The sequence below is a fragment of the Epinephelus lanceolatus genome, chromosome 17 (assembly GCF_041903045.1).
Source record: "Epinephelus lanceolatus isolate andai-2023 chromosome 17, ASM4190304v1, whole genome shotgun sequence".
Taxonomy (NCBI): domain Eukaryota; kingdom Metazoa; phylum Chordata; class Actinopteri; order Perciformes; family Serranidae; genus Epinephelus; species Epinephelus lanceolatus.
Window position 1 is genome coordinate 37,575,801 of NC_135750.1, and position 15,854 is coordinate 37,591,654.

The 15,854-nt window shown below is 41.4% G+C and overlaps 1 protein-coding gene across 4 annotated transcripts in view; it reads left to right on the forward strand.

Annotated features, from left to right (window-relative positions):
• ltbp1 (latent transforming growth factor beta binding protein 1) overlaps positions 1–15,854 on the forward strand; it is a 203,971-nt gene that overhangs the window by 65,698 nt on the left and 122,419 nt on the right. For all 4 annotated transcript variants that reach the window (XM_033612892.2, XM_033612893.2, XM_033612894.2 and 1 more), the window contains exon 4: positions 2,339–2,490. In XM_033612892.2, the coding sequence (XP_033468783.1) occupies positions 2,339–2,490 (152 nt within the window). The remainder of the gene's footprint in view (positions 1–2,338; positions 2,491–15,854) is intronic.

Below are 15,854 nucleotides of genomic sequence, written 5' to 3' on the forward strand. Positions count from 1 at the left end.
TGACTCGATGTTTATGCTGCCCTCTTGGCAACGTCACTCTTGAAAAAAAGATTTGCAATCTCAATGAGAGTTTTACCAAATATCTATCACTATTGCTATTTCAAGTCTTCATCAGCCGTTTATAGCTGCCTGTCACACCAGCATTTGGTACTGGTCACATGTTGATAGTGTCTATGAAGTCATTTTGCAACTAGAATTGACATGGTAGCTTAATACTATTAATTAAGCAATATCACACGAGAGGTGATGTTGTACTGTGATATCGTCATGGCTGTGATTCGGTCGTAGGCACTCGGCCTGCGGCCGAATCTGTATCCTGTGCTATGTTCCCTTTCTCTTTTTGTGCTGTAACATGACAGGATCCTCTTAGACCACATTTGGTTTGCAGTTGAGAATACAGTAACACTTGATGATTCACTGCCACAGGAAGCAAAGGAGATAGACTATGAAGTAAGAGCATAGAAATACCCTCTGCTATCATACTGCAACCTTCACTCACTGCCCCTGTTTAAAAAGAGCAGTGTGAGGGCACCCTGCTGCCTCATAAGGCTATAGCCCACACCCTCAGCTCACTAAATTGTATGTTTAAAATCAGCCAAGATACCTTTATTACATGCAACTCCTTCACTCTCTGCTCCATATCATCTATCCAATGGAGCTGGAATGAAAGATTTATGATATAAGGAAAGTAAGGAAACATTTCAAAGGATTATAGTTTTCTGCATCATTATTCATGTGAAAATCTAAAACCACAAAGGACCATGGTTTGTGATGTTGTATTGCTTTAATTGTAATGTGTCTGATGCTTTGTCAGTGCAACACCACAGCCTAAATAACTACCAGAGTTGAGTCAACATCTCTCTAAAAGTCAGTGTCAGCAGAAATGGAACATGAAAAGTTTCACAAAGGTTGGATTTGTTGCTGGGGTACTGAATTTAATTACATCATATTTTCTAGTGTTAATGTTATACTGTCTAATCCTGGTATTAAGCCCAGAGTATGAGCTGGATGACACATATGGAAAGTAATTTGAAACTTACAGTAAATCTGGGCTACATTAAAAAAAAAACTACTTTTGCAAATATGACCCCTTATTATTTCAAGTTTCAAGCTGTGTATTATCATATGCACAACAATCACAGAGAGGCAGTCTTTGGCAATGACATTTTAGATCTTAGATATTTTAGATATATTATTGCCATAAAGTGAATTACATCATGAGACTAGGAAAATGGTCATAATATCTGACACTGGCTCCAGAAAAGCATGGTCATCCGGTGCCTTTTTGGCTTGAAACCTGTTATGGTCAGCATGAGCTCTGAACAAGTTTAATTGCCTATTACCTTTTATTTTTCATTCTCAGGTAGACATGGTAACACTTCATTTTATAGGTCTGCAACTTTCATGGTTGGCAGGTGGAAATTTATTTAAATGACCCCCATATTATCAAAAATTACCCCAGCATTATTTAAAAATGATATTCTGCTGTTTTCCAATAAGTAGGTAAGCTTGTAATTTCTTTAATACATTTATAGGGAAGTAATGTAAAGTTTGATGATTACAAACACAGCATTTCCAGGTCTGCACTTTACTGTTGATGATAATTAGCAAGTAACTTCTTTGAAATTTATTGGAAATGATGACTGTTTTTTTCCATTTTCAAGGGTCAGTATTAAAAATATGACATAGGTTGCAACTTCAATTCTCAAAATTTAGCAAAAACATATAACATTATTTTTTGGTTTCAAATAGCATATACATAAAGTATGGCACAATGTTTCATTTGTCAGGACAGGCAAGATGGTAAATGTCTTCCCTGTACACTGCACTGTATTCGAAGGACACATTTTTCTAAAATGTCTGTTGTGTAGTTTTCTGGACCATCATTGAAGTTGTTTGGGAGGTTTTGGGATTGATGTCATTTAATATTATTGATTTAAGAACAGTGCAATGATTTCAGACCCCGAGTTTATCTCTCTTATGAGGGAACTTTCATTTAAAGAAGATCATTTAGCAAGAAGAGACTGCTGCTGGCAAAGGATCATCCACTACAAAGAGTAAATCCACAGTGAATCACAAGGAGCAGAAGGTGCTGCTGCACTGCTGAAAAAGGGTTGAAACTTTTAAACACTTATGATTTTGAAGGAAAAAACACCTGGTGTGACATTAAGACCACAGACTTATAGGAGAACATTGAATTTTGGGGAGATTGCACCCCTCTGTTGCTAATTGTCTTTCATTTTGTCATGTGTTTTTTTAAGAAGTCTGTGTTAACATTTAATTAAAAAAACTATATATATTCTGTTTGACAACTGATTATGTTCTTCTCTCCCTCCAGGATCAGGCCTATGCCCATGCACCCAGGTCAGAGCCAGCAATATATTGTAAAGCCCAAATACTACCACACACACACCACGCACACACAGACGCATGTCCAGTCCCAACCTGAGAGGCCTATCCCCCTCACAGTGGGACACAACCCCTTCCATGGTAAGTAAGTCACCTTACAGTTCACCTTTTACTTTCATTTGGATGCTATATGTTAATGATGGTCTTGAAGAGTGAAAATTTTAACTTTGGTGATGATCTCTGCATTATACTACCTTCTCGGCAGACATTGGTTTCAATTAATGTCACTGTTGTCTGAAAATATCTTCAGAGATCTGATGCTACTTGAGGTCCATCACAGTGTACAACATTAGTGCATGTATTATTGCCAAAAGTTACCAGGCTTTCATTTTTAGAAATACTATACCAGACATGATCACTTTGATGGCTTACCTGTCTCAAGACAGTTTCAGGAATTATTTGAAAACCAATGGGTGCCTGCAAGGAAGGAAAAACACAAAGAAAACTTAGGCATTACATAATACTATGAAAAGTCAACTAGGTCTCACTCCGAAGTCACTGTTGTACCGACGTATTGCCTTTATGTTGAAAGAGCCTGTACGGATACTGTACATTTCCTGTGTAAGTGTATTTTGAAAACAGACAATGCATCTAACAGGTTGAAGTTGACACAGTGTGCGAGGATGTCAACAATCAACCAACCCAGGGACCTGCAAGGTACCTATGATACACACTCCCACTGAGCAAGCCGACGTTGTGACAACGTCTTTTAGACGTCATGGTCCGACGTAGAAATGACGTTTCCATGGGGTGCAGAATGAAAGTTTTTACAACGTCTTTTTTGGTCTTCTGGACGTCTAGTTTTGACGGCTACAGGACGTCTGTACAAGGTTAAAATATGGTCCAAAAATGGTTGGTATGGATGTCCTCTTGACATCTTATGAACCAAATTTGAACATAAGTTTTATGTACAAAAATATTTAAAATACTGGCCAAATTATGGTCCATTTACAACCTTGTTTTCCAATGAAAATATTCAGTACAGCATTCAAAATGCACTTCAATTGTTGTCTTCCATTGTGAGAACATACAAATACCATTATCTTGGGTGTATTGTAATGTGTATATGTAATGCGTTGTGTATGTCCCCCTTGTCCCTATTTTCCCATGAAAAAGTCCAACGTATTTCATTCTAAATACACTTTATTGTTGTCTCTCACAAATTCAAATCTCTCACAAATCACAAATTCAACTTATTTTGTCTGTGTTTAATGTTGTGTATGTTTAATGTTATCTTGTGTATGTTTTTCTGGATGGAGCATGCTTAAGGTATTCCCCAGCATGTTTGCGGACAGCATCCTCAGTCCCCTCTTTGAATGTTTTAAGTACAGCCCCTGAAAAGGTTGGAAGACAAAATATGTTATCTCACTGTATGATACTTATTTTCAACACTAGGCGGCGCTGCTGTCAAAGCAGCTTCTCCATACTGACAAAAAATAATAAAATAAAAATTAATAAAATTGATAAAATTAATTTTCACCCATTTAGAAATTAGATATTTAAAATCTGATTACACAAGTGTGTTTACCATCCCCTTAAAGTCCACAGTGTACTCTCAATTCAGTATTTACAACTTCCAAATCTAGGAAAAACGCTTGTATTTTTTAAAAACTATAATTCCCTGGGACCGCGCCATGCAGTCCCAACATAGTTATAGTTCTTCTGATTTGCAAAGTACGGTTCTAAATAGGGTTGTAAAAGATAAATCTACCCAGTATATCTAATATTTAGTAAAGCCGAACTAGTTATTACACTGCATCTAGATGAACTATGTTAAGAAAAAGTAAAGATGTCGGCTAATTTTCGATATTTTAGCTAATAAGCTAGAAACAGCGTTTTTGGGACAGTAGGTTTGTTTGCGGCTTGCTGTAAAATAGGGTTGTAAAAAGATAGATCTACTGAATATATCTAATATCTAATAAAGCCGAAGTAGTTATTACACTGCATCTAGATGAACTATGTTAAGAAAAAGTAAAGATGTCGGCTAATTTTCGATATTTTAGCTAATAAGCTAGAAACAGCGTTTTTGGGACAGTAGGTTTGTTTGCGGCTTGCTGTAAAATAGGGTTGTAAAAAGATAGATCTACTGAATATATCTAATATCTAGTAAAGCCAAACTAGTTATTACTAGTCATAACTAGTCATAATTTAATTTGGTCCGGACCTAGACGTAAACGGTAGTAACCGGACCAAAAAAAAAACTGTTAAATAATTAAAACAGTGAACCGTAGCCGTGCAATAACGTTACGTTAGCTAATAACGGTCATTGAAATGGCCCTGACTAAAAGCAAAGCTGGAGATATTCTCAGACGACAATCATGAACACAGTGAAAGTACACAGGAAAAGTAGACGTTAAAAAGATTTGTATTGCTAACATGAAATAAAAGGTAATGTGATATAGCTACTTACCGATCAATTCAACCTCTCTCTGTCTGTGTCTGCGACTCCGACCAACTGCAGGCAACTAAAAATAAACTAAGACTGCGTAAATTCAAATTTGGCAGGTTCACGCTTGCGCAGAACACCCAGCAGGTAGCAACCGTTGCTCCTGTGCTAATACCGCACACGCGCACACACACACACACACACACATTGGGAGTCCACATGTGTTAAGGTTTGATTACAGAGACTGTTTTAAAGTTTCATGTGGTGAGCAGAAAAAAATCAACTACAGCGTTCAAATATTGAACGTCATATCAACGTTCAGATGAAGTCGTAGTACAACGTTCAGATGCACAACCTATTACAGAGATCATGTAGACGTACAGATATGGTCCTGGACTGACCGACACAATATGGACCTGATCTGGTGGTCCAATCGACGTCAGATGTTTGGTGGGCTGGTACCCAGGGTACCTTGTACATCATGGCCTCTAGTTTCCCAGCGCAGCGCAGGGTGGTGAACCCCGTGCAGAGCTAGTTTCGAGCAGCGCAACCCGAGGCGCGCTCAGTTTGGTAGTTTGGCAGACCGAGGTGCGCTAAGATGGGTGTGGCGGCACAGCAGGGGGAGGTATCGACAGATCCAGCTTGGTGCAGTGACAGTTTCGTGCCAGAAGGCTTCACCGAAGGTGCGCTAAAAGCTTGCCAGCTGAAACCAGGTCTACTGTTAGCGCAGGCGGAGTGCAGCTGGTGTAAGCCGAAGTTTGGCTGACCGGCAGACAGTGCGCACACGTCACCAAAACCTCACAGGCAGGTTTCCAGAATGTCAGGCACATTAACGATGCAATAAATACCCAAAAAACTACTATTCAATGCAACTATCTGCAATCAGCACATAAATGTATCTCTATATCGACTGTCCCGTCACATCTGATGTCAGATCAAAGGGCATTGGCACCGTTTGGCACGTTTGGCACACGTAATGGAAACCCAACCTGATTTGATTAACACAGCTGCAAACTAATGAGTTCACATCCCTCTCAGCCAACCACAAACAGCCACAGCATCAGATAGGGAGTATATATTAAGCATCTGTCATCTTAGAAAAGTCAAAAGAAAAGAAACAGAGTGGGACTGCGAGAGAGAGAAAGAGAGAGCGAGCGCGTACGAGAGAAACGCAACATTGATTTACAATTGTGGTGACCTCCTCTCAGGCTACCTTTGCATCATCAGCCTGTGGAGGTCTGCTCACAGTTCCGTATATTCGGACACTGCGAGCTTGGACCTCCCGGACCAAAACATCAGTTTTCTCCAGGGAGAAGTTTGGCTGTCCGACGCTGCTGCTCTCTTCTGCCATGGCGAATTGAGTAAACTCTCATTACGCCTTCGCGTGGCGCATTTAAGGGCGAGGAGAGGGGCTCATGTGATTGGTGTGATGTGAATCGGCTGTGTAAAACCCACTCCACGCCTTCTCTCCTCCCTCTTTCTGACTTGTGCAGGTAGGAGGGACGGAGGTGGGAAAGAGGAGTAGCTGCGCCAGGCGCATGGTGTGCCAAACTTGCAAAATCCGCCTGGCCACACCCAGCTGGCGAAGCACAGGTGCGCTGCTCCCCCGCCTCACCCGGTCTGCGAAACTAAAGGCCAGTGTTGGTCGAGCTTTATCAGACTTTGCACAGCTCCTTCTGAGATAAAAAGCTTTATACAATTTTTTACTCCCCAACACCTGGAAAAAGACTGATGTTTGATGAAACTGATTTCCCCTTTGAGAGATTCACATCTTAATGGTAATGTGGGAGCAATAGTGCTGACCTGATGATATTTGGGTATGCAGTGGCAGGGAGGAACGATCTGTCACATGCAGCCAGTTTGGCATGTTGTGTCAGTGTATTTAAGGTTGAAAATTTTTATGACTTTTTTATGGATTTACATTTCTGAGCTTATGATTAGGGCCAACTATACCCAAAAAATAATTAAAGAAATTCATCTTCACAGATAAAAAGGGCAAAAATGTGGTGAAAATTGTGGGTTTCTGAGGCTCGCGCCAGAAACTGAGTTTTTTTCATATTCACAGTGATGATGTAGCATGGGGGAGTCGTCCTGACCCTTCAGCGTACAGTAAACTGCACAGTAGTAGTTTGGCGGTGTATCAGGGTAGTCATCTGGTAGTCAGTAGTCAGTTGTCTAGTCAGTAAGTAGTCAGTGTCAGTCAGTATTCAATAGGTTAGTCAGTAGTCTGTCAGTATTCAGTGACATTAGGTCAGTCAGACTCAGTAACGTTAGCAAGTCGGTCGGGCGGCTGGCGGTTCTTAGCTAACGTTAGTGTGTTAGCTAGCTAGCTAGCTCTCCGTTTGTTTCTTAATAGCAAGTTTTGTCCGGCTTTTCACATAATGGTGAGATACTGCGTTTGTGGAGGCTGCACAAACTCTAGTAATGAGAGTTTAGCCTGCGTCAGCTGGCAGATGCAGCCGAGTGCCTGCTGCCGCAGGGTACGGCCACGGTCCCATCACCCAGGTGGCAATTAAGGCCACACAAGCGTAGAGGTGTCGCTAACCAGAGGAGAGGAAGAAGAGGAAGAGGGGGGGATCAATAAATAAAATAAATTGAACGTTGAAATAATTTGTTTTGGGTGATTTGTTGTAGCCTATATTTAATGTGATTGAGTAAATTTACACCATAAATGTGTGAATGGATGTACAGGGAAATACTCAGACAGAGCTGTGCAGCCAGGTGGTCTCTCCTCTCCCGTGCGCCCTGATGCTATTCCTGCTGATTTGGCACATGCAGTTCGGCCTCTCTCTGCGTAAGTCCTCCTCCTCCTCCTCACAATAATGTACTCCATCTTTGTAGATCACATTAAGCAAGAACATTTTAACATTTGTATAGGCAATCACATGAAGCACGTAAACCCTTAAGACACCGAAGATAACAGTTTGTTGACAGCGTTTCTCTCGTGCGCACGCGCTCTCTCTTTCTCTCTCGCAGTCCCACTCTGTTTCTTTTCTTTTGACTTTTCTAAGATGACAGATGCTGAATGCTGACGTGCCAAACGGTGCCAGTGCCCTTTGATCTGACAGATGTGACGGGACAGTCGATATAGAGATACATTTATGTGCTGATTGCAGATAGTTGCATTGAATAGTGGTTTTTTGGGTATTTATTGCATTGTTAATGTGCCTGACATTCTGGAAACCTGCCTGTGAGGTTTTGGTGACGTGTGCGCACTGTCCACCGGTCAGCCAAACTTCGGCTTACACCGGCTGCACTCCGCCTGCGCTGACAGTAGACCTGGTTTCAGCTGGCGAGCTTTTAGCGCACCTTCGGTGAAGCCTTCTGGCACGAAACTGTCACTGCGCCAAGCTGGATCTGTCGACACCTCCCCCTGCTGCGCCGCCACACCCATCTCAGCGCACCTCAGTCTGCCAAACTACCAAACTGAGCACGCCTCGGGTTGCGCTGCTCGAAACTAACTCTGCGTGGGGTTCGCCACCCTGCGCCACCCTGCACCACGCTGGGAAACTAGACGCCACTGTCTCAAGTACATTTACAAAGACTACAAGTTTGAAAATGAAAAAAACTTGGGGTGTGGAGTTAGAAAGAAATGAGCTTTGTGGCCCACTTCTCATCTATGAATGAGGCTACATAAGCTGCTGCTAGTATAACACAGATATCCAAATGAAACAGGGGCAGTTGAGTTGCGTTGTGGGTAATGTAGGTGCCACCTTATGACAAGGAAAAAGGATGATAACTCTGGTTCTGCTGCCTCAGCTTTGATACTTTTTGAAACTGTCCCAACATGAGTCTGATAATGTTACATGAGTGCACTGACATCTCTGTGTTGTATCGCTTTAAGAACATGTGCTTCTGTTTTGCTAGGATTGTGTATTTAGAAAAGGTGCATGTGGATTTATAATTGATTAGACATAGTTCTGTTTTCAAAGTCAAACTTATTCTTGTGTATCCCAGGAAAAACATGACATATTCCGAGGAAGTAATCATTTTAAAAGCGTTGGGAAACCTGCATCATTTATTTATACACACACCACACACAAAGACACACAGAACACATGACATGCTTTCACACTGTGAGGATTCGGAGAGAATATGGAGCTTGCAATTGGGTGGAAACAGGATTTGTTGAAATTGCAGCTCCAGCAGTAATGGCATGAAGACTTAAGCATTGCCTGCTGCCTGGGGCTGTCGAAAATGAGTTATTAGTCTCATTTTCTGTGGGCAATTTCAGAAAAAAGGCAGAGTAAAAGAGTTAGGGTGGAAGAGATGGAATAAAATAAGTGTCGTCTGGGGGACAACCCCTCAATTTGCTAAAACAACAAGGGCCTGGGTGGATACGAATGGGGGAAGGCTGTCAGCAGTGGAGCCTCTGAATACCTGTTATCTACCCCCCTGATAAAGTCTCTCTGCTACTCAACAGCCTTCCAACAGAAGAAACATTATCTCCTATTTATGGTTTGAAGTGGAACTCTAGTGCTAAATGGCAACTGACACACAAAGGCATGAATGGAAACTGCCAGACACTTTCAATTTGTTACTTCCCTGTACCTTGTATGTATTTATAGACAAACAGCTAATACACCGATACACCATATTTCCCTCCACCTTTAGCTATGTAAGGCTTAGGTTCCTCTGACGGCTGCCATTGGCTTGTGGCATTCACATTTTTATGAGACACATTTTATTTCTGAGCTGCACAAACCATTTAGAGACAAAAAAACATTTCTGGACCAACTTTGGCTGACAGTCAAACTCTTATAGATCTGACAGATCAACAACAGCTATAATTCACCAGCTCGGGGTTGGGTATTGTGGCTTGTCATAAATTCAAGGCCGAACTCCAACGTCAGACTTGCCAGTATGCATCTATGAATAAGTCAATATTTTTCAAAGAATCTGTAGGCTGCAGTTTGAGTGGTTGTGCCTCTGGCCACAGCGAGACGGACAGACTTGGGGATATTAAAGGGGAGGTCAGTAGACAGAGCAGTGTTGATGCTTGGTTTTACAGTACTGTAGACTCCAGACCCAGACGTGGACACAGTGACCCAGACCCAGTTTCAAAATAACCTCCTCAGCTCAGTTTAATTTCAGTTTGTAAATGCCAGAGAAATGGCCAGACATCAAAGGAAGAGAAATAGGACATAAACACATATATCGAGAGTAGACAGCTGCCAACATTTCCAAATCATTCATATTCAATACATGTGTTGGAAGAGAGGAGACAAATGGTAGCTGGCCGGTAGATGATAGCTGGTATTATAAATGTCTTCTTAATAAATATTTAGCAAAGTCTTGTCTTTTTAAAGCCTTGCCTTATTTGAAGTACAGCTCATGGCCTACCAGAATGTGGTCTTAAATGGTCTGAGGGTTCATTTATTGAACCAGTGCTCCTCTCTGAATGAGGCCCAGGCAATCCACTATAGTGTCAACACAAGTCCCTGCAAGTGGCTTTACAAACACCAAGCTTGAAAGTCCAGTGTGTAGGATTTAAGGGGATACAATGGCAGAAATGGACTATAATAAAATGATGATGTTTTCTTTAGTCTACGATCACCTGAAAATAAGAATCATTGTGGTCATCATCATAATTTTGGTTACCTCAGAATGGGCCATTTATATCTACAAAGGGAGCGGGTCCTTGTCCATGAAGATTGCCATGTTGCACGGCCATGTTTGAGGTCCCATGATACGATATTATCACAATACAATATTATTGCAATATTGTGATGAAATAAATTGCGATATATTGCGATTTATTACTTTTTTTCCCAACTGCAAAATATTTCCCCAAGGAAAACTTTGTCAACATCAGTTTAAGCTCATCAGATAAAGTTTTCATCCATCTGACTTTAACCATTTTTATTGTAGCAAAATGTGATGCAAAGCAAGCAGACTGATCACCATCATCATAAAACCTGTCAGAAATGCTGCATACACCTGACAAACTGTACTGTTGGCAGATTTAACATCCTCTGTGAGGCCAGATTAAGTGCATGAGTGAAACACTTCACATGCAGATATCCCGCTGACTGAATGGCAACACCCATGTTAGAAGAGTTATCTGTTACAACCACAATCTCATATTCTTGTGCTGCATATTGCAGGAGATGTAACTTTCATTAACTGCTCTAGTTTGGAGGACGTGAGACAGCAGTCGCCAGTTCTCTGTGAGATAAAGTGCCGTTATAGTCATATATGAATCCACTGACCTTGAAGTCCAGGCATCACAAGTTAATGCCACCCTTCCTGCTGTATTCAAAGATTCCTCAACTTCGTGCTTCATTTGTCTGTAGAGCTTGGGTATGGCCTTGTCAGTGAAAAAAACGTTGGAATGGAGTCACATACCTGGGTTCCAGTGTTTTTAGCATGTAACAAAAGCCTTTGTTTTCAACAACGCTGTATGGACGTAGATCTTTGCACATGAAGTAGGTGATCGTCTTTGTTATTTTCTTTGCTCTCTCAGAGTTGGATGGTATAGATGGTATGGTATTAAAAAAATCCAAAATCAGTCCAGATGTTTGAGTTAAATGCAGACGGCACATTTCTGATTTTGTTTCTTCCTGCCAAATGCTGCTGACTGAGACCTCTGCTGACCTCAGCAGTTGATTTTAATATTCTAGTAACAAAAGTTGTATTAAAATGTGTATTTGCAAAAATTTAAGTTAAAAGAATGTCTCATACCTACCAACTAACTAACAAACTAAGATAAGACTGTCTGTCTGTCTTCTTGCTCTGAGTTGCTCTGAGCCTAAAAATATCTAGCAAAGAGTCTTAGCTTAGGAGTGATTTAGGAAAGTTCTAAGTTGGGAGCTCTCTGAGAGTGTTCTCAGAATGTTTGTGAATACGGCCCCTGGATCTTAAGCTATCAGAGAAAAAAATGAGCTCACATCAGCGAGTGCTGGGCTAGCAGCCCTTGTCAGACAACCCAAATTTTGTTGAAGAAACACTGATTTGTGACACAAAACTGCTTTATTCTGTGTCTACCTGTCTAAATCACTGGGTCCATTTTTGTTGGACAAGAAGAGACCTCTGTGGATAATTCAGCTCATGGTAAAACCCTCCTGAACATCTGGATCAAAAAAAAGATGAGCACACATTTGCAGGTGCCGGGCTTGCGGGCCGTCTCTGACATGCCAAACAACATTGGAGAAACACTGATTTATAACGTCAAATTCAGTGTTGTCTACCAGTTTAAATCACAACATCTGTTTGTTTTGGAGAGGAAGAGACCATTCGTTCATTTTCCATAACCGCTTATCCTGGGGGCTGGAGCCAATCCTAGCAGAGAGGGTGAGAGGCGGGGTACACCCTGGACAGGTAGCCAGACTACTACAGGACTGACACGTGGAAAGTTTGAACCAGGAACCCTCTTGCTGTGAGGTGAAAATTCAAACCACTGCACCACTGTGCCACCCCCCGATGGATAACTCAGGCTCCTATTAAAACCTCCTGAACAATGAACACTAAAGGCATTCTAACTGGGAGAAGTTTCAGCTGGTTGTAATCTGCAATCATCACCCCTAGATGACACTAAATTCCCCTAAATCATACACACTGTTGAAAGTGGAGAAATAATTGAGAAATCATCTTGACGAACTTTGTGGTATCGATTTGATTGTAATTACTTTTTTTATTTGATTATTTATGATATATGTTTTATTTTATAAATTACACTCCAGTCATGTATTGGTTGTCTACATATCAAATGTCTACCAAGTATGACCATAGTGTTATAGTTTACACATAAAGATGATCAGATGAAATGAATGTTTCTCTCCTTGTTAAGTTGACATCAATTCTTACAAGTTTTTCCTTTTTCAGTCACTGAAAGAGGAGTCAACTTCATATTTAACTTATCTATAGTAAAACACACCGTGTATGGGGTTGGGCTTCAGTAGCATTTTATTGAGTTTAAATCTAATGTTACATCTGCCTATCAAATCTAAAACTTTCCAAATTCCATACCAAATACATTTGGGGTTTGCAGTTTCAACATTAATATGCAGTGTAGCCTACTAACTTGGCTACTTGACTCATTGATATTATACAGAAGTTTAACTGAGAGATTCCAGCTGCTGAAATTGATATGACTCTTTAGAACCACAAAATAATGGTCTTATGATTGAAAAGTGGTGTCACAGAGTGGTGATTTTTTATCCAACCAACAATCTTCCACTGGATGCAGACATTGGCTCGCTAAAAACATTTGTAGCCAATTTTATTTTTGGCCTTGTGGCAAGTTGCTTGTGGCATAAACATGTGCCAGGTGCAACAAGTCCTCCAACCCATATGACCACGTAAGTCGTATGTTCCTACTTCTGAATACGACCCACAGGAGCATTTTAAACACGTGGATAACATTATGAAATGGTTGCAGTTGCACCATAACTTCTTGGTTAGGTTTAGAAAAAAAATCAGGGTTTGGCTAACGATAAGAATGTGTGTTGTATGGTAAAAGGACTTCCAACCACTCAAAGTGCTTTTACACTACATGATGACTTCACTCACTCACACACATTCATACCCTGGTGACCGAAGCTACCATACAAGTTGCCACCTGCTCAACAGTTAAACATTCACCAACACTCAGACAGTGATGGCACAGCCATTGGGAGCATTTCGGGCTTCAGTCTCTTGCCCAAGGATTCAAAGGAGCAAAGCTGTTTGCCACTGTGTATTCAGTCCTTGTCTCCAAAGTCTCAAAAGTCAACTTAATGGGAGAGTGGATGTTTAGCAGTTGTGAGTGTCTGGAGGGTCTAGCTCACTCTTGTCACAGCCAATGCTTGCAGGACTGCATTTGTGAATGCAGAGCAGAAATGGTCTCATGAAGAGGATGAAGAGCTTTTTTGCTTGCAGATACTGGTTTTCATGCTTGTATCAAATGCATGCATCTGGTTTTTGTGAGGACAGGTTTTGAGACTATTTAAACATGTTAAGCAGTACTGTGTAAAACCTGGTCAAGCCAGCTGCTGCCTGGATTTTGATGCACATCTGTTTGTGCTGTTATGGTAACAGCAGCCAAAAAGGATGGAGAAAGACAGCAACAAATTTGTTAAACATCATACACCGATCATCTAAAAGATTAAAACCATTGGTGGGTGAAGTGAATAATATTGATCATCTTGTTACAGTGCAATCTTCTGCTGGGAAACCTTGGGTCCTTGCATTCATACTTGACGTGCTCCACCCACCCAAACACCATTGCAGACAAAATGAACCTCCTCATGACAACGGCACTTATCGATGGCAGTGGCCCCCCAGCAAGACAATGCACCATGCCACATTGCAAAAACTGCTCAGGCATGGGCGTCGACCTGACCTTCAAATACCCCAGATCCCAACCTGATTGAACATTTGAAGAACGTGCTGGTACCCCAGAGGTACCCCCGATCCATGGTGGGTGCTCCTTGGACCAGACTTGGCTCTGACCTGCTCAGGCATGGACACAGGACCTCTGGAGGATGTTGCTTGGTGTCTGGCTGCAGGGCATTAGCTTCAGATCTTTTGAGTCCTGTGGGTTGTGAGGTGGGGTACCAGCATGTCACACAGATGTTTGATCAGATGGGGATCTGGGGAATTTGGAGGCCAGGTTGGTGCCTTCAGCTCTTTGTCACGTTCCTCAGACCACTCCTGAGCAGTTTTTGTGGTGTGGCATGGCGCATTGTCCTGCTGGGGGGCCACAGCTACTGGGGAGTGCCGTTGCCAAAATGGGGAGTGCCTGGTCTGCACTGGTGTTTAAGTGGGTGACGCGTATCAGGTGGCATCCACACAAATGTCAGGACCCAAGATTACCCAACAGAACATTGCATTGTAGCAAGATGATCAATGTTGTTCACTTCACCTGTCAGTGGTTTTAATGTTTTGGCTGATCAGTGTATATCATTTATTAAGTCCTGTTGAATGTGTTACATCACCAAGTAAGTCCTGATAAGGCATAAAATATTTCCATATTAGGTTTACTCAGAAGCTAACAACCTCAAAATGTTCCTGAGACCATAACTAATGTGATAGTTTCACTGTGCATTGCTTTTCAGGGAAAGTCTGATCAAATGAGTAACACACGTCTTACAATCTCAGTTGTAATTTGAGCTCAGAAATTAAATAAATAAATATTCTAATTAAATTTCCATCATATCTGACCACAGCTGAGGTGGAGGTATGGGGAAAGGACAAATGATGCAGAAAAAAAAATTGGCGCAGGTGAAATATTTTTGGTGCACATCTTTTCAAAAGTTACATAAACCAGTGCATGTACAGAAAAATAAAATATTTCAAGCCCTGACATAGTATTGAAGGTTCAGTTGGTGCATTCTTGCCAGTTTGATTCTTTCGACACTCTTTTCAAAATAGAGTTACACACCTGTGTGATAGTGGAGGGCTGCGTGTGTATGTAATGAGGTTGGGGCTCAACAAAACATTTACACCAGAGCCCCCATCAAGTATTTCTAACCAGTCCTCCGACCCACATGACCACATAGGTTGTGTGTTTCGTCTGAATACGGCCCACAGGACCATTTCCTAAATTTGTGCACTAACAGGTGGATGACAGAATTTTTCCTATATGACCGTTAACAGTCGCAGTTTTAAACACATGGGTGCTGCTGCGAAATGGCTGCATCACAACTTCGTGGTTATGTTATAATAGGGCAGGGGGTGTCCTCAGGGAGAAGGAGTCTGTGGACCTTCGCCAATTCTGGATGATTTCTCTCTTGAATGTAGAGGGGAAGATTTTCTTTAGTGTAGTAGTGCAGAAATTAGCTAGCTATTTAGAAAGGAATAGCTTAATAGATACTATGGTGCAGAAGGCAGGGATACCAGGATTTGCAGGGTGTTTAGAGCATATTAGCATGATCTGGCATCAGATTCAGGCAGCGAAGATTAACAAAAGGGACCTGCATGTAATATTTTTAGATCTTGCAAATGCGTTTGGTTCAGTACCGCATAGCCTCATTTGGAGTGCGTTTGACTAGTTCAAAGTGCCACAGGTAGTTGTTAACTTAGTGAAAGCATACTTTCGGGATATTAGGTTGTGTCTAAGTACGGCAGGTTTCACAAC